This window comes from Tigriopus californicus, chromosome 9, assembly GCF_007210705.1.
Source record: "Tigriopus californicus strain San Diego chromosome 9, Tcal_SD_v2.1, whole genome shotgun sequence".
Taxonomy (NCBI): Eukaryota; Metazoa; Arthropoda; class Copepoda; order Harpacticoida; family Harpacticidae; genus Tigriopus; species Tigriopus californicus.
Window position 1 is genome coordinate 12,882,918 of NC_081448.1, and position 19,307 is coordinate 12,902,224.

Sequence of the window (19,307 nt, forward strand, 5' to 3'; positions counted from 1 at the left end):
TCCAATAATACTTCTCATATTTGTAATATACATAACATATTTATAAGGAGTGCATGAATTACATTTTATAATACATCTAAAAACTAAGATATATGTTCTTTAAGAAACATGGGAATCTCATTTCCTGACATCAAGCGCATCTTTAAAAGTTAAAAATATGCCTAACAATGTCCAATTAACTTACTTATGGAAGAAAAACCATAAATATAGGAAAATATGTCATTATTAGATTTTAGCAATTCGTAAGAAATTCAATTTTTAATATTAGTACTTTTTAAGAAGAAATCCCAAATGACTGATGATTTTAAGTAAAACATTTTTGCAAAAAGTTAGTAATGTTGAATAAATGAAGCCAGATAACCAGAATATAATGTTTAGCTATTTCAGTTTTTGAATCCTTTGCAACAGCTGCATTCTACTAGAGGGAGACTTTGTTCCCTGCTTGCTTTCAAGAACCTGTCTTTCAAATACCTTTTTTGGTTATGTTAGAGTTATATGGCAAAGGTTTTAAAGACTTATCTTGCTCTTGGAACCATCAATGAGCAGTTTTTGAAGTAGAGGATAGGTTTCATACAGAATATCCTTTATATTTGTAGTTTTAAAGGTTCGTATTTTTGGACATTTTTGGACACTTTTGTCCACTTTTGTCCACCCTTATTTTTGGACACTTTTGGACGCTTTTGGACAGGGGTGGACAAAAGTGTCCAAAAATGAAATGCCCACCCTGCTTATAGGTGAGTTATCAGCACTGCACCATGATGTTGATAATATTGGCTCAAACTTGATGATCGTTTCTTCTGATGTTTAAGCAATTTCTGCAAGCACAGCCATGTTCTGGCCACGCTTTCAGAGAATACGTCCAGGTTGAAAACGATCAAGTTGGTCTTGAAATTAATTTAGTCGCAATTAGCCCTTCGGAGGACGTCGGCGTGTCACCAAAGATCAAAACGTCAAGCTCTGGCTTAGAAAGACACGGAAAGTGCAACACCAGTCATGTAAGTGTGAAGGTTAACTAGTAAATGATTTTTTTTTTCAAAAATCTTCAAAAGGCTAATTTTGCCTTTTTTGTATATTGCCTGTGCCAAGTTACAAAGATTTTATTAGTTGGCAGGGATAGAGTAAGTAATAGACTGTTGTTTTTGTTTATTCAGTAGGACCATAGTATTATGGACAGAGAAAAGAATGCGCTCATAATAGGTAAAAAAGAAGCCTTTCACCTTGTTAACAAAGAAAACCTGTTAGCAGACATGACAGACGTACAAAATACATATCTACCTACATGTTAAAAAACATTCAAATTCTTGAAAAAGACTATGATTGGAACATTAGATAAGTGGAACATTGAGATAAAAATGAGATTCTTCTTGGAACATGACTCTTCCGAAGGAAACCATAGAGGAGTGGCCCACAAGTTGCACGTTGGATTGAAGGTCGAAGAGCTGAGTCCAAGAGTTGTTGAAATAGGGCTAAAATCTCTTGGTTGGTTTTGGAGATGACCGATCCCTAAACAAACAATGGGATGAATGTTGTCAGTGCCTCTACACCAGGAAACGATGAACCCTCAAGTTCGAGGTGGTACTGAGTACTTAGCATTTTCGGTCTCCTGGGGCTATTGGCAAACTGTTGAAAATTAGTGATGAAGCAGAATCGACACCACTGGATTGGCTACTGCTATGGAGATTCACAAAATTGTGGATGAAGGTAGATCAGTTGTCTTTCAAATCGATTCGGTGCCCTCGAGGAACGTCAAAAGAGGCTATGGCGTTGTGTTCTATAAAAGGGAACAATAGGATGAGTGCGAGTAAAGCAAGAGTGGTGTTGCTTTTGTGATAGGCTTCAAAACAACCGAGGGCAGGAAGAGGCCATTCGTGAAGGAGGTCATGAGTCTCCAACATGCGGATGCGAACAATCGAAAATTCCGTACAATCGCGTTGATTCGAACTCTGTTCTTGTTGTTCTATGTGAGATAAATCCAAATATTTAAGGTGTTAAAGCAGCCAGCAACTTATGTTGTAATAAAATACCGCACAGAAGCTTGGACTTGGCTATTGTGGAATCAAACCAGGATTCGCAAATTGGGAAACGGTTGCTCTACCAATACGGTACCCCAGCAAACTTGCGAATAGGGCAATATAAGATTTGAGCCTTGGCGATTTCACGGTTAACCGAGATCACGGTCGTCATGTATAGCTCGAACTAGGTTACAAGACTTTACTAGCTAAGAAATGAATAGATTTGACATGGAGAGAGTAAGTTGTAGACTGCTGTATTAGGATGATATCTTCGGAAAATGCAAATGTTTTATTTGTGCTCAAATGTGAATGAGAGACGTCCACAAGAACGTGTGAAAAGTCTACATGCGAACCTGAAACAAATAAAAGACTCTTTGAGTTAAATATTGGTGAACGTGCATCCTTCTCTCTCCGACCGGAAGTCCTCTCACTTGCGACAAACCTGCGATGTGCATTCAGTATGAGCATAGTATTATGTACAGATGAGAGAATGTCTTGCAGTCCCTCTTTGCGACCAGGGTGTGATTCTCTCTTGACCGTGCTTTACTTCGTAAACATATGTACCGCACACGACGAATAAACTAATCTAGACTTAAACTATCAATATGTAATAAATACAATGCAAATTTCAGGCACATAGTTATATCCGGAGAAATGGGTAAACATCATGTCATTATCTTAGAAATGGTCATTGGAATATCAAAGAAAATGCAATGACTCAAATTGGAGACGCTATATGTATCTTCAAACCGTGTGTGATCAAATGTAAAAAATTATTTACCTCAAATAGAGAAAGAGCTTAAGGATACTGAAATCCTCAGCTCATGACGATTTACACTGCTTCCTGCTTATCCCCAGCATGATTGTCCCGATTGCTTCAATTACTTTTCATTCCTTTATGGCGAAACATATATGTTTTTCTACGTTAATTTTGGAAAACAATTCTTGAAAAAAATGACTCATATTGCCAATGACATTGGTTTTTAATAAAAGGACCGCAAGTTGTTCTTTGAAAAAAATTCCGTAACAATTACAATGTGCTTGAGAAAGAATGCCCCCTTTGGTACTTATATTTACCCCTGAAAACATTCGAAAAAGAAACGAGATCCTTAGTACAACTTAGTTCTCACCGAATCTGCACTTGAGTCTGCCCAATTTCTTCACATAAAAGCAAAAGTTTGGGTAAGCATCTCACAAATTTGAAGCAAAAGAGGACCAATTAGGAAACACCGCAAAAAAACGTATTTTTAGAATTGAGCCAAGGACTCTCTCTTTTTGTTAAACACTGAACTTCAAATGACAACTACCCTGTAGATGTACATTTTGTTAATGTACGGGACAAAATTAAACATAGAGACCTTTCTTCTGGAAGTTCACCAATGGCATTACATTATACATATTTCATGTACAAAATTTCCCTATTTTAGGACCCGTTGCTAAAAACGAATTACATGGAAGACTTCGTCAAGATAAAAGGAAAGATGAGTGAAATTGAAGTGGCTTAGGCATCCAGTGGTGTGTGTGATAATCTACGCAAGGACAGGATCTGTTCTTTTCGGGAACAAGTATAAGACAGAGTGCTCATGTGACGATACCTTCCTAATCAGAAAATAAAGACTTCCACTTTTAATTATGTAGTGACATTAAGATTCAACATGGCGCAATCGGCAGGATCCGCATGCTATTTGTGGTCAAGAACTGCGAGAACTGCGATCAAGTTACTCCCATAGTGCTGCACTGAACTTATTTACGGACAAGTGCCATGGCTGAGCCAAGTAAAGCCGATATTGCAATGACGGCCTCTAACCCAATCAGTGCGGCTAATGGTACCATTCGGGCCATGGTTGGTCACTTCACCCGCGTCGAGAACCAGATCAAGGACATCGCAGCTATGGCCGCTTCATCAAGCGTTCCGTCGACAACTTCTTATGATGAACTGTCATCGCTCCTATCAGAACTCAAGTTGAGGCAAAGCAACGTATCAACGGCCTATGATACATTGATGACAATTGATCCGAACGCCATTGAAAAATCGAATAACAGGTTAGACGAAATAGCTAAAAAGTACTCTTCATCAGTTCGTTTGGTTAACGACGCATTAGCCCATTTGGATGGTCTTATACCAGTCTCGGTGGGACGAGTTTCGTTCAAGGCCAATATCGGTCTACAACCGTTTAAGCTATCTCGAGATGCTAACCCAGAGGAGGTCCGGACATGGATACGTGCGTTTCGAGCATTCTACTCCACGTCGAATATGCAAGTCCTGGCCGTGGTCGATCAGCAGGCATATTTTCTTGCGTCCCTGGAACCAAGCTTGGCCATAATTCTTCGTGATTCAATTGAGGATGCCACACCTGTCTTATCGGACGGAGGCTGCGTGGAACTACTCGAGCAAAGGTTCCGTGAGGCTCATCCAGTCTTTGCTAGGCGTTGTGCATTATTTTCATTTCGCAAGATTAAATCGACCCGATTCGCTGACGCATATCATCAATTACGCAAACAGAGTGATGAGTGCGAACTCTCCTCTTTCAATATTCAACGCAATCTTCTGGCATTTATTATGATACGATCCTGTGACGATGATCCTGGGCTATATACCAGACTACTCGAGTTGGATAACCCTGACATGACAGAATTGATGAAACAAGCTAAGCTATATGAAAATGCCAGCCACCCAGTCCCATCTGAACACGTCGCCGCTTTGCGGGAAACAACTTCGCCACAAGAAGCTCAGAGACCGAAGTCGTGGATATATGTTTGCCATGGTTGTGGTAGCGAACAACATAAAAAGGAACAATGCCCTTTTAAATTCACAACATGCTATGACTGTAATAGGACAGGCCACATTGCTAATGTGTGTGGTGAGTACAGTCGTGGACGTAAGCCATACAGAAACAATCCAACATCGTCGGGGAGAAGTCCCTACAAGAATCCTAAAAGAAATCGAGAACGTCGGACTGGAACACCTGTTGAGCGCAATCGGTCAACGTCATCGGCGCGAATATCGGCCATAAACGAGTTCACTACCAAACACGATACGCCACGAATTCTTATCACTTGCTCCTTCCGGAGCAAGAAGTTACTTGCAATTCCAGATACCGGAGCAACCAGGACTGTTCTTCCCTTGACGGCTATCCCCGATAAAGCGCTCATTAGGCCATCCCGTACTCGCCTGTCTGCTGCCAATGGAACGCAAATGGCGTCCGCTGGAGCAATAACATTCACTGCAACGGTAAATTCAGGACCAGAAGCAATAATAGACGCCTTGGTCTCAAAAGATTTGACGGGTCCTGTTTTAATATCTTGGCACGATCTCATGGCACTTGGGATCTTGTCGTCAGACTTTCCCACTCCTGCACGACAAGATACAACCGTCGCTTCTGTTCTAACCATGGAGATTGACAACTTGGATGCGATAAAATCCGACTTCTCCGATGTCCTGTGTGATTCGTTGGGTGCTGCATCTGGATGTATTAAAGGAGAGCCAATGAAAATAGTGTTGGATCCAACGGCAGAAGTTAAACCAATCCAGGTACGTACGGCTCGTCCAGTCCCGATAAACCTGCTCGAGATGTCCGAAAACCTGATTAAAGAACTTCATACTTCAGGTGCCATTCAACCAGTAACAACCCCCACTACCTGGTGCTCTCCAGCACATTTCATGATTAAACCAGGGGGTANCTCTCCAGCACATTTCGTGACTAAACCAGGGGGTAAAAAGGTCCGGCTTGTAACAGAGATGTCCGAAAACCTGATTAAAGAACTTCATACTTCAGGTGCCATTCAACCAGTAACAACCCCCACTATCTGGTGCTCTCCAGCACATTTCGTGATTGAACCAGAGGGGTAAAAAGGTCCGCCTTGTAACAGACTATCGTCAATTAAACAAGGCAGTCCTGCGTCCCGTCCACCCGTTTCCCTCAGCCCCCGACCTAATGAGACGGATACGTCCCAAGAGCAAATGGTTTGCCAAGCTGGACGCAATACACGGATATTTCCAGGTTCCCCTTGACAAGGAATCAATGCCCATAACCTGTTTCCTACTCCATAACGGCCGGTGGATGTATACCGTGGCACCCATGGGCTTGAACTCGTCCTCGGATAATTTCAACTATAGAACTGATGCGGCTGTGGCTGATTTAGTGTGGCTATTAAAAATTGTCGACGACATGCTCGTCCAAGCTCCTACTGAGCAAATTTTATATAAGCGTCTGCGAATTGTTTTGGCAAGGTGCCGCGAGGCTGGAATCAAATTGTCCATAGACAAGCTTGTAGTGGGGCAGTGTATTAAATTCGCTGGTTTCGTTGTTTCCTCTGAAGGTGTGAAACCAGACCCGGACAAGGCTTCTATAAGAGAATTCCCAGTGCCGCAATCAGTGAGTGATGTTCGCTCATTTTTGGGACTCTCAAATCAGTTGGGATCGTTCCTCCCAGATCTTGCCCATGCCACTACGCATATCAGGGAACTGTTGAAGAAATGCAATGCATTTGTGTGGCTTGATTGCCACACTAAAGAATTTGAAGTAGTCAAGAAGCTCTTATGCTCTGCCGTCATCGTTAAGCCATTCGATCCCGCGCTACAAACAGAGTTATTGACCGATGCGTCACGCCTACAAGGTTTAGGATACGCCCTAATTCAAAAGGACACACAAAACAAACCTCGCCTCATACAATGCGGTTCAATTTCACTATCTCCAGCTCAACAGAACTACTCTACTATAGAGTTAGAATGCTCAGCAATCGTTTGGGCAATTCAAAAGTGCAACTACTATCTCAGGGGTTTGGCTCAATTTCACCTAATTACGGATCATAAACCACTATTGGGCATCTTCTCCAAGCCGCTAGCATCCCTAACCAATGAACGGCTACAACGAATGAGAGAACGCCTTATACCATACTCATTCTCAATCATATGGACTGCAGGAAAGCAGCACTTCATTGCTGACGCCCTAAGTCGTGCGCCATACTTCACTTCGGATTCTTCTCTTGACATTGTCCGCTCCATTGATATTGAAGATCCAGCTTGGAAAATTGTCCTTCAAGCTATCGACGGTGAATATACCACGCTTTCCAGATGTGTTCAAGATGGAAAATTGGACCACGAACTAGCTGCATATAAAAGCGTATTTCCGATGATCACCATTGATAACGACGTATTGTTATTGGGAGATCGCATCATTATACCTCATGGTGCTCGACCTCGTATCTTAGATCTACTTCATCTTTCTCATTCGGCCATAGTTAAAACAAACCAAATGGCTAAACAAATAAATTATTGGCCAACAATGTCAAATGACATCAAACAACGGATTGGAAGGTGTTCAAAATGTATATCACTCTTGCCATCTCAGTCCTCTGAACCCCTGCAACAAGAAGTTGCACAGTATGCTATGGAGAGAGTCTCTGTTGATCTCTTTGAGATATCTGGATCAAATTTTCTAGTCATGATCGATCGATCGATTCAGTGGATACCCATTTGTCCAACGCTTGCACTCAACGACGTGTGAGATAGTTTGCTCCGTTCTTCTAACTTGGTTCCTAGACGTTGGTTTTCCCAAGTTCATCAAAACTGACAAAGGCCCCCCAATTTCGAACCACTTTTGATTCGTTTTGCTCCGAAAATGACATCCGTCATACAACTTCGAGCCCTTATCATGCCCGTAGTAACGGGTTAGCGGAATTGGCTATCAAGTGTATGAAATACCTACTTAAAAAGTGTGACCTAAAAGAGGAACCATTCCGACACGCTCTTTTAGAATGGCGCAATACACCACGTAATGACGGCTTTAGCCCCACTCAAGGATTCTATGGACGACAATTACGAACATCACTTCCCATGGCCGCATCACCACGAATCACAGATCAAACACTTTTCACGAACGCACGTCAAAAGCTTCGAGCAGATACACACACGGTTCACCCAGGAATTTCCTTACCACCTCTAAATATTGGGGACCAAGTTGTCGTCCAGAGTCCGATTGACAAATTGTGGTCAACAACAGGTGTTGTGAAAAACATCCATCAGCATGGTCGATCATATTCGACAAAAGGATAAACAAGCTCTTGTTTCTTCATTGCATTTCATCAATGACCTTCAAATCCCATCAGTGGCAGAACAACCAAAAAACTTTCATAATATGGATCGAAAGCGAACCCATTCTCCTCAAAATCGGTCGTTCTTTCCTATCAAAAAGAGGGCATCTTTGTAATGCTCTCATCCTAAACTTCTCTTTTAGTTCGCAAAAGCAAACTATTTGACCCGCTATTTCAAATATCTGGTTGATGAACGTCAAAATATAGTCAGAAATGTGTAGTTTACTCTTCATTGAATTGTTTAGGTTTTCGGTGTGAGAAAATTCCGAGGAGTCGAGACTCAAACTCATAGCTTATAGACCATAAGTCATAAGCATAAACGATAAACCGATAACTTAATTGTACACGTTAAATTTACGGAACTAAATCAGTCGCCTGTCGGGAGGCGGAACTGAACTGGTTGAACTCACAAAACCTCGATAGTCTCCAGTCATCATCGTGCTGGTATGTCAAACAGTGATGCCAGATTTTGGCGGGAAAGAGCGCCAAAAATTGATGAAAGAGTGCATGAATGCGCAACATTTTAAAATAGACAATTTTTACCAAAAAGACGCAAATCAAAGCTTGGTTTCAGGTCTAGATGGTTCAAAAGCCTCCTCTCCTTTGTTGAGTACTATGAACAAACAATTACAAGTTCAATTGATTCAAAGGAGAGAAAAAATTGAAAGCATATATTTTGTCACAAAATTTCATATTTTTGAGAGGCTTAATACAATGAAACGTGCTTTTGTTAAAAGTGCAAGCATGACTATGAAACTTGCAGGGCCCTAATCTCTTTTCTCTCGCAGTGTTATGGCAAAGACCACAAAATATGGCAAGATGCATGAAAAACCAACCACTCACGTTGTGATTAGATCAAAAAACATCAAGTGGCGAGCGACCTAGGCTTACCCATTTACATTTCGATTTGTGGGGTCAATTTTGATATCTTGAACTACTGGTAGTAGTCAAACTCACATCTGGTTATGGAGAAAATATTTGGAACAATATTCATTACCATTGAAATTAACAAATTTTCAGGCTGTCTACTGAAAACTAAACTTTGCCACTGGAGCCTAGAAAAACTGAAATGCTTAGTAAAAGTGTGCTCTAACTTGGAAAAATAATAATATATGTTGTTTTAAAAAGTAAACTCAGGCTGTAATATCATAACGACCATCCACGAGTAGTAGAAAGCTACTAACGTGATATCTTATTTGTGATTTCTTTTTAGTATATTTTGGTTTGATGTGGCAGCACTGAAGTTGAATACAAACAGTCGTTCAATGATGATGAAAAGTATAGGACATGTAAGCTAGAGTCTAAACTAACTTTCTTTAGTCTCTACCTACGTATAACGTCATTGTTTTGGTTTTAGCTTCAACAGTATTCATTCTACTATATCAACCATGAAGGGCTCAACGTGATGATACCAGTTTATTCCGTGCATGAAGCTGTGAATCGTGCAATGCACTTGTTTCGAGGACAGTCCACCTTGTATCTGTACGTATGGGATCGATTTTGCTCGTCTTTGCATGATGTCAAGGAAGAAGACGAGAACAAAGCAATCATCAAAAATGAGTTATAATCGATCAACCACGGCAGTACGCTGTCACTCAACTATTTTCTTGCTATTCATTCCTTTACTAAATTGGTCGTAATACAATGTTCTCATTGTTATATTCTTATTCTAGTTATCCGTAGTTTCCTGAATGCTCACTCCACCCTTTGACTTATACTCTCAATGGGCAAGACCTAGAGAGAGTAGAGGTGGCTGAAATGTATGTCAGCTCAGTAATGGGAAAACAATTTCATCCCACACCTTTCGGGCAAGAGGTGACCTTTAGACAGAGCAAATAGCCCGTGGATTGGAGCCAGACCGTCTAGGTATTGATTGGGAAACCTCAGAGATCATGAGAATGACGTTACTTTGGGTCCTGTTGAGCAGGAAAATCCCCTCAGCTCGATGTCAAAGGCCAAACTCAGGATCCACATCAACTCTAACATGAAGACAGTCCATGCATCGGTCAATTTACGTAACCCCTAGGCTCTTGAAGACATTCCTCCACCGTTGCCCGTATTACGTAAACCATGTGTTACCATTTGCAGCCTGGGTTGAACGATTCAAGTACGTTCCCAGGGGCAAACATTGTAAGGCAGACAAACAGATCCCTTGAAAATTGGCGCCTTCCTTTAATATATCCCTGTCTGGTCCGGTCTTTTGAAACCGCCTTCATCCAACCCTGAGCAAGGTGATGCTGGATTGTTTGTGGTCTTGTGTCGCCGTCAACCTTCAATCAAGCCAAGACCAAGAAGAGATATCGGCGGATGGATATCGTTCGCATTAAAGGTGGCCTCTTACCTGCTTGTGTTCTGATCCGAATGTCTGGATGAATGGTTTTTGTGAAGTGAAGATATGAGCCCGACAGCTCAGGAACATTCTATGATTCACGGCATATTATGCCTTTCATGTGCTTGTTTAATCCAGGGTGGTAAGAAAATGTGAGCTTGATTGCACACCCATGATCGAACCTAAACTATGAGTATGTGGCCAATGATCCTATTTGGACTCGATTTCTATTGCACGATGATAGGCCAGATAACAGAAAGTTGAACTTGTTCCATTTATTTCACGTCAGTCTAGTAATGTCTTTATTTTCTTCCATGGGATTCATACACCGTTGAGTCAGGAAAGGTGGGCGTCATACTTTTAATATTAAACACATTTGTGTAATAAATTTCAGCGCAGCTTGCTGAGCGGTTCTAAACTTGAATGCATTTAACAGAATAAGATGAAGGACAGGGAATATTGCAGTGAGTTCCATAGAATCCAGTTCCATGGCAAAAACAATTTTGAATACCATCACTATTTTCAATTAAAAAACCTCCATTGTCACATTGTTCAACAAGCACAGAGCCGCCTGTGCAGCTGATGCCGGAAAATAGCACTACAAAAATAATATTTGTAAGTGTAAAGTATTGTACTTTTTTCATTTTAAACTTGGTTATGTGAACTTTAAATGATATTTAAGCAGGCGCAAGCTGGCTTGCATGGCTCGCTGCTCTCGCCTGACATAGACAGGCAGCACTGTCAGTTTTAGTTTTACATTTTACAACAATTTTTCTCAATTAAATAAAAATGATGGCCAGAAAGCGTGAAATCATGCATCAAAAAAGGCAAGACTTCATTATAAATGAACTTAATAATGGTGTCAAAGTGTCTAAAATTGCAAAGAAATTAAATCTTTGTGATGTTACCATTTACCGTGAAATCAAAGAAATAGAATTAGAACTAACTAACAAAGATAATGAAAAAGATGCTAAAGATATTATTCTTAAGGTAAAAAATAGGAAAAATGAAACAAAAGACACAAAATGAATTAATTGAATTTGCTGAAATTGTTTATCAAGAAATGTTGGATAAAACTCAAGAAGCTGAAAAACATCGGATTATATCTGACGGATTAGAGAATAAACTAAAAGATTTTGTTAGGAATAACAATAAGTCGTCAGAAAATCTAGAACATTTTTCACTGAGTAAACAAAAAGATGTCGAAACAAGGAAAGTTAGTGGTAAAAATGAGGGTTTAAAAGAGTTAGATGACATTTTTCAGAAACTATTATTATCAAAGTAAAATGGAATCTATTGGACTTACAGCCATTGTCATTATAATAACATTGCTATGGTTTGTGAACTATCAAAATCATTGTCAAAATCAAAGGATTGAAAAGCTAAATGAACAAATTGATGGGTTAATTTATGCTGTTGATAGAAATATTCATGCAAGTACCTACCGAAAATGAGGAATAAAATTTCACCTTGAAAAAAAAAAAAGATGAAATACCAAGTATTACATACCATTGAAATTGTACTTTCATGCTGATTTCAAAAACATAAATTTTGTATGGTGTTATTAACTGACTGTGAGGTTGGGAGATTCGTGCCTTCAAACTTCAAAAGAGAGGAAAGCAAGGAAGACGAACGAAGGCGGTGAGCCAATGAATACCATAAAGTAATCAATTCAAAGTACTAGCAAATTGAGAGCCTAAACCAAACATGTTCAAAATAAAATGTTTTTATTCCAAAAAATTAGTCCATACAAATTCTTTAAAACCTATTTCAGTGCAAACAGCTTGAGGTAGATACGATATTTTAATCGAATGACTTCCTCTGCTCAATTCCAAAGGCCAAGAAATGAAACAGCTGACGTTTTGGCCTATTCAGTGTGTGGAAGAAGGTCCACGTCGATTTTAACGGTCAAAATCCCGAATTTTTGTGAAGAGTTGTGTTCCGGCTCCTGATCCTTCCCTAATTTTTGGTTTCTTCTGCTCACCAGACCAGTTGGTTGAGACCATAGATAACTTCATATATAGATCGATCAAGGGCGCTGCGATCGCATGTTTTCGTCTCAGCTGTCACTGGTGGGCAAAATGTTTCATTCGTAGTGAAGCTACTTAGGACAACTATGGTACAAATTTGAATCGTTGACGGCTCGTCCAAATTCAGAGTAGAAACCACTAATAAGACTCCTTCTCAAGCAATTACTCTCATCTAGCAAGCTTCATAAAACGGGTTTGAGTAAGTTGTCCGACCACATTTTTAAGAACGAAATATTGAAGAGGTTAAAATGGGGCTCAAGTTAAAGTTTTCATCCATGTGGTGGAAACACTTAACTGAAACCCAAGGAACAAGTCTGGGTTCAGTCTGACCTCCACAGGTGTCGGAATTACCTTTATTACGTAAAGGTGCAACCATGCCGCCCACACTCAAGCACATTGTTGGGAGAATGAAACGAAATTCCGAGTGCCTCATCATTGCGTTGCAATTTTGGATACATTTTGTTACACTTTCGAGATTTTCGAGATGCGTTGCTAAACCAGGGCAATCAATAGAGTACGTGATTTACTCTACTAATGTCCGAATCTTTTTTTGACATGCTACGTGTATTATGCCCCAAAAAGCATGTTTTTTTTATTATTCTACCGCTCTTTCTACCTGTATATTTGTAAGATTCAAAAGAAATTAAGATTAAAGAGGAATAACAAACGTTTCATGAGGATAATTCAACTTGCCTGAAGCGAGACTTCACGAAATATCTGTGTCCTTTTTCCACCAGCGTCAGCTGACCTGAAAACATGCTCATGCTGTACAGCTCCTGTTGAGCTTAAGCATTCTAGTTATGGTTTTCTATGGTTGAGACTTGTTACTCGGTGTGTTTCTCCCTCAAGATCTCCAAAGTTGAGTAAGTGAATTTTGCCTTTTTTTTCTTTGCCAACTTTGCATACTTATATTTTGTTCACATATTCCACTTATTCACAAGCTAATAAACGGATTCATCCAACCGACTTCGTGATCACTTCCCTGCTTACTCGCGGCAATAAGTTGTTTCCTCAAGCGGTAAATATTAGTTGTTCTTTTACTGCGTAGTAGTGCTGGAACGACTCCCCAAATGTAGGGATCGGGATTCGTCGAATCTCGAATCATGATTCGAATCTGAATCTATTATGTATATTGATTACAAGATTCGCATCATTAAAGCCACTTTTGGCCTTTTTGGCTTTTTTTATCTGGTGGCTTTTGAGAATTTTAAAGGAGCTTGAAGGCTTTCTTATCAGAAACTTTGATGGCCCGAGATATTTGCATTAATGGATATCCAGTAATTGAGTCAAAGTTAAGCTAAGCAGTCAAAGCAAGGTTGGCCAAAAGACTAGTAATAGGCTGAAATTATTTCTGATAACATCATTTTAAAAAGTTTCTGGAAATTTTGGAAAAATAAGAATTATTCCTATACGAATCCTGCTCGAAGCCCATAAATTCAAGGATTCGAATCAGATTCGTCACGGCCGAAATTCCTTAAAAGATTCGACGAATCTCGAATCACGATTTGCCCAACATGTCAAGCGATGAGAGCATGATAGCAGATATTTTCGTGGCTTATCCGCTTGACCGCTTGACCGCTTTGCCTTATGCCTCAACCAATCTGAGTTGAGAATTTCGGTCGACGCAGAATTTAATTGGTTCTTGGAAGGGGTTAAGCGGATAAGCGGTGAAGCGGATAAGCCACGAAAATAGGAGCTGATATTTACACCGGAGAGCCAGGAGGCAAAAATCGCCCGTTTGGAAGTGGCCCTTGATATGGAGAAGAAGAAGACTGAACAGAAGGAGAAAGAGATGGAGGAGAAGGAGAAAGAGATGAAGGAGAAGGAGAATGAGCAGCTTCGTGCCAAATTGGCATACGTAAACATCGCAAATAACTTAAAGGCTACACTAAATCTGGCAATGGCGGGCACCGAAGAGCCCCAGGAGATGGTACCACGAATGGCTGCAAACATCAAGGAAGCCAATGACTTCGTACGATTTTAGAGTTTTAAATGCCAATCCTAACCTAGATCATGCAAATTCACTTCTTTTCTCCCTTTAAATCATATTTAAACTTTTTTTTTGGCAAATTTATGTCCCAAATTTCTGCAATGGAAAACTTTTGAATTGGAATGTTTTGCTTCTCTGAACTTTTTACATTTTTTGGCAGCAAAGAATTTTGAACTACCAAATTTCAAAAATAAATTAAACATTTCGCACCGAAACTTGAGGGTTTTGCAGATATGAAGAAAAATGGGTTTCCGAGCAATTTAGGCTAAGGTTAATATTTGCGCAAAATTTATCTCCGGTAGAATTGGCTTTAAAGCTCAAATCACCCTGTAGGTGCTTTCTCATCTCATCAACCAGCCAGAAGAATCCATGACGACTTACATTCGATCAACTAACGTCATTGATAATTTGAAAGAGGTTCTCCGGTTGTACGGCGAGCACCTCGTAGCTATCATTGCTGAGTAAATACTTCTTCGCCACTTCTGCTCCGTAACTGTAAAACTTGATGAGAAAACCGTAAGAATGCAAATAAAAGACCTGTTTAATTCTCCGTATAGAGATTGATTGATTTTATCACGCATACTCCCTCGGGCGCTCTGGTCGACCCGACCAAACATTCATTATACATCCTGACCAACATTTTTCACAACAAAACATGGACCAGAAAAATGTTGTGCATACCCAATTCAAATAAAAGTATTTTTAAAAATTATCAAAAGTTTAATTTGAACCTCATTCATTACTCATTACAATGTGACGCTTGGAAAAATTATGATTTTTCACCAGGCCCCCAACATTTAGAAAGGTTGAATTGCTTCCAAAGCCCCCACCACATTTTAAATAATTTATTCATTAGATTATGATGAGATATAATTGATTAAAACTGCAATGAAAATGAGAATTTAGTGATTTTCAACCAGTGCCCCATCCATCAAAAAGGTTGAAGTGCTCCCGAAGCCCCCTTTTATAACCACTCAGAATAGAGAGCTAGTAGCCCAGAACAATCGTTGATGACCAATCACTGAAGACCAAGGAGTTATCAAGTCAACTATACAGATGGAATGTTTTTGATGTTCATATTTTGTGAAGATATTGACTTTATCTGTGAATTTTAGCCAGCAAGCCATTATATGGAGTGATAGATGTTCATCTTATTTTCAGTTCTGGTTTATCATTGTGTCAAATGTTATCCCTGAAAGTGACAATGGATGGCTCAATATTTCAACATTTTCAGGAAGGAAAGACATCAATTCGAGTTAGCGATCATAAATGTTGAACTGTTCTTGTCATCTACCAATGTAAAAACTCTGTGTGTAACATCTGAGATAATAAAGAAATTGGTCCAACAGAAAGCCATTACACGCAAAGAATGTAACATTTATTGAATCAACAGCAGTAAGACTTAGGTGTGCGAGAAAAAGAGAAACTTGTATTTGTTTAAATTTGGCAATATACGCGAATGTAAACTACACCGAAACCTTGATTCAGGTTGGGCACTTGAGGAGTGGGGTAACATTTACATTTTGCAGAGTTGTAGAGCTGAGGTTGTAACAGATTACGTGATATCTTTATCATCAAATGGAGATGGTGTTTGGCTAAATGATGCGAAGACGTATGAAGCAGGCCGATAATTTTTCAGGAGGGATATCTTTTCAACAACAATTTCCAGTTGTAGGGTCCTTGACAACAAGAATTGTGTTTCTGACCTATACCAATATAGGATGGTCATTGTCCAAAAAGTTCGAGCTCTTATTTGACTCTCTTGCTCTCAGAACCATCAATATGAGAGCCTGAAAAGTAATGATCAGTAAATCGGTGATAAATAGTATATATTTAATGATTGGGGATCATCAGTTAGGTCACATAAGACCCATAGAGAATGCTTTTAGTCAAAGGAAAATAATTTGATCCAAGTCTGATTGAAGAACATGCTCATGTACTGTATTGGCAATCCAACCAAGAATTGGTTGTATTAGGGAGCATTGGGTGCAAGCAAGTATCACACGAGAATGTAGAATACTTTTAAACTGAAAGTTTTGGACATAATAGACAAATGGGCGGCAGGAAAATTTTTGAACACGAACTTCAGATGGAAAATCTAACTAGTTGATTGATGTTCCTCGATCTCCAAGGTCGCCCACTTATGCCGCTTTGGGTACATTGAGGTCAAAAAACGAGCTTTCAGAATTGACTGAGCGACTCAGTGACTGAGCCAGAAATGATGTAAAGAATAAATCATTTTCAACCCATGGTGATCAAAATATTTAAGTTACATTTCCAGGCAATATGTCTATCAAATAACAGATGTCAACTTATTTCATTTATTGTTTATTTTTTAAACCACTCAGACATCACATAGAAGATAACAGAGTATTGGTTGGTAGCGGGTAAGGGGAGATACAATAGCAGATGGGACCCAAAAGGGTGCTAAGAATTTTGATTGGTATCTAGGGTTAAAAAATTATTCTCGAACGCCCTCAATGTCCGAGCATGTCTGTGGGATATTGGCAAGGTGTTCCATATAAGGGCACAACGCACAAAAAATGAAAAGTACCGGATTCAAGATTTGACCAATGGTTCCAAAAGAGGCTTATGTTTTAGTTTCCGTGTCATCATCCAATCTCTTCCCTCTCCGCAAAGGTTTTCTCATCCTCCGCCTAAGATTAGTTTTGTCCAAAAGCAGGATTTTTTAAGGTTAGGCAGACACGTTTGAGGGGCTCCTCGGGACAACGGATGGAAAAGATCCGGAACGGCTGTGGATACTGTGGGAGATCCCACCAACCGGGAAAGCACAACTGCCCGGCCTCTCAGGCGACATGTTCAAAAAGTCCTAACGCGTAAGATTTGAAGACTTCGTATCAACATTTTTAAATAATGGGCATTGGCATTTCATCTTGGCATCATTGTTCAAAATATATTGCATAATAATGCTTTGAGGAGTCAAGATTGGGACCCTGTATGGGATAATGATTGCTGAAGATTTGCAACAACGTCTCAAAAGTCATGATGGGAAAACAGTATTAGACATTGTCAAGCCGGTAAAGCTTCCATGTTAAAAGCTTATGCCTTAAGTCGTGGAAATGTGGAGGCTTTGGAAATTTGATGCATCATACTCAGGCCAAAGAAGGATTGCACTGAATCAGGTCTTCAGTCTAACGGAAATTGATTGAGAAGATGCAAACAATAACGTAGCAAATGGTACAAGATTTGAAACCAAGAACTCCCTCAAAGTTGCCAAGAGCAACCCCAATTTTCAACCCTTTCATTGTTCATAATATGCAAGATGGAAATGTCAAAAAAATACAATTTCTGTTGAGCCTTAAGTTTCCTCAGCTGTCCCGAGATAAACAAAAAATTAAAGGCCATTCTGGAAACTGAAAAAGGAACGAGTAACGAGCAATTCTTTTAGTTTTTGGGTCGTTACAATCACACAATTCTAAAATGTAACGGAATTAAGATTCCTCTTTCGAAAAAAGGAACGATTTCCTGTAATTTCGTTACTAATACCCTGTAGCTGACACCAAAATCAACGTCACTTAAACCCCAGACACGGGCGCAACTCGAACAGTATGGTCAGAATCCCGACTGTAAAGACAGGAGATGGTCCTCAGGCCTTTTAGAACACAACTATTTGCTGCCAACAACTCACTTCTTCACAATGAAGGCGCTATTTGCGTCAACGCTTCATGTGGAAATCCTACCCGCTATGGACACATCGGCATTCCGAAATAGCTTACGACTGTTTTTAGACATTCGTGGGGAATGTCAAATTATTCGAAGCGATCACGGTTCGAATATTATGAGATCAGTAGGTCAAGATTCAAATTTAAACTTCGAGGACCTCCAAAAAGGTTCAAAATCGAAGGGTGCGAATGGATTCTTAATCCCCCTCAGGCTTCCCACTTCGGTGGCGTGCGTGAGAGAAAAATCGGATCGCTGCGGTGAGTTCCCAGAAGCAACTCTATATCTGGCTGGACAGTGCAGCTTCTCATGACGAATTCTCCACACTCTTGCACACCATTGACCGACATCTCTTATGATTCGAATGATCCATTCCCTCTGTCTCCCTCGTCCCTATTGAACTTGAGAGAAGATCCATCGTTTCAAAGTTCAGATATTTTCTCAAAAGAATACCTCCTCGCTTATGGTAAATGGCGATGGCGTCGTGTTCAGTATCTCTCCGAACAACTTTGGATTAGATGGAGAGGGGAATACTTGCAAGACTTGCAAATACGATGAAAATGGCTACGTCCTGGACGGTCCCTGGAAGTGGGTGACATCGTGATTTTGAAGTTTAAATCGGAAAAGATAATGACTTGGCCGTTAGGCAGAATCGAGCAAGTGCGGGTTAGTCTCGACGGTCATTTCTGGTCTGCTATCGTTGAGACAATAGATACCACCACCAAGATGTCTTCAAAGTCCAGATTTTTTGAAAGGCCAATTTCTGAAATCGTGCTTCTCGTTCTTGGAAATGACGAGTAGATGACCCCGTCATGGCGGAGAATGTGTCGTTCATCAAGCTCAATATTGAAGTGAGACGTTGCCACTTTTTACTTCTGCTGTTGAACATTTCGCCTCTTTAATTCTGAAATGGACGCGTTCGTCTCATTCCCCCCTCCCAAAAAATTGTACGGATGTACGGTACAGCAGTCGCCTCTTTAATTCTGAAATGGACGCGTTCGTCTCATTCCCCCCTCCCAAAAAATTGTATTGGTATGGCTTTACTTTTGCTAAAAAGTCATGGTAATGGAGTAGTTTTTTTAAGAGACAGGTTGGTTGGTTGTCTTCGGCTCAAAATCAAAAAGAGAAAAGAAATAAAAAGGCCTAGCGTTGACATTTGATTAAAAATCAAT

General features: G+C 40.0%; 2 protein-coding genes and 2 long non-coding RNA genes across 7 annotated transcripts; 3 read left to right on the plus strand and 1 right to left on the minus strand.

Moving 5' to 3' along the window:
* The first annotated feature begins 752 nt into the window (after positions 1 to 752).
* Positions 753 to 7,322, plus strand: LOC131887063 (uncharacterized). Of its 2 annotated transcripts, none has more exons than XM_059235556.1 (3): positions 753 to 995; positions 3,440 to 5,544; positions 5,789 to 7,322. In XM_059235556.1, exons 2-3 carry the CDS (start codon positions 3,775 to 3,777, stop codon positions 5,804 to 5,806), a joined length of 1,788 nt encoding a protein of 595 aa, XP_059091539.1. In that variant the 5' UTR covers positions 753 to 995; positions 3,440 to 3,774; the 3' UTR covers positions 5,807 to 7,322. The 2 variants fall into 2 exon arrangements, with proteins under 2 accessions (XP_059091539.1, XP_059091541.1); XM_059235558.1 differs by lacking the exon at positions 5,789 to 7,322 and adding an exon at positions 5,621 to 5,684.
* On the minus strand, positions 1,127 to 10,691 carry LOC131887064 (uncharacterized). 3 transcript variants are annotated; one of them, XR_009373984.1, is made up of 2 exons: positions 10,447 to 10,691; positions 1,127 to 1,771 (listed from the first exon to the last, which is right to left on the minus strand). It is a non-coding gene; the product is annotated as an uncharacterized LOC131887064 (long non-coding RNA). The 3 variants fall into 3 exon arrangements; XR_009373983.1 differs by lacking the exon at positions 10,447 to 10,691 and adding an exon at positions 7,949 to 8,022; XR_009373982.1 differs by lacking the exon at positions 10,447 to 10,691 and adding an exon at positions 7,721 to 7,948.
* Positions 9,342 to 10,458, plus strand: LOC131887065 (uncharacterized). The gene is made up of 3 exons (XR_009373985.1): positions 9,342 to 9,394; positions 9,463 to 9,971; positions 10,033 to 10,458. It is a non-coding gene; the product is annotated as an uncharacterized LOC131887065 (long non-coding RNA).
* Positions 10,692 to 13,601: 2,910 nt separating the features above from the next.
* LOC131886575 (uncharacterized) lies at positions 13,602 to 15,008 on the plus strand. Its single transcript, XM_059234946.1, has 2 exons — positions 13,602 to 14,436; positions 14,788 to 15,008. The coding sequence occupies exons 1-2, from the start codon at positions 14,221 to 14,223 to the stop codon at positions 14,917 to 14,919; spliced, it is 348 nt and encodes a 115-aa protein (XP_059090929.1). The 5' UTR covers positions 13,602 to 14,220; the 3' UTR covers positions 14,920 to 15,008.
* The last annotated feature ends 4,299 nt before the right edge of the window (positions 15,009 to 19,307 follow it).

Coding starts and splice junctions, on each gene's coding strand:
- LOC131887063 (XM_059235556.1), top strand. CDS start 3,775: ATGGCTGAGCCAAGTAAAGCCGATATTGCAATGACGGCCTCTAACCCA.
- LOC131886575 (XM_059234946.1), top strand. CDS start 14,221: ATGGAGAAGAAGAAGACTGAACAGAAGGAGAAAGAGATGGAGGAGAAG. Junction 14,437..14,787: donor TCAAGGAAGCCAATGACTTC/GTACGATTTTAG, acceptor ATCACCCTGTAG/GTGCTTTCTCATCTCATCAA.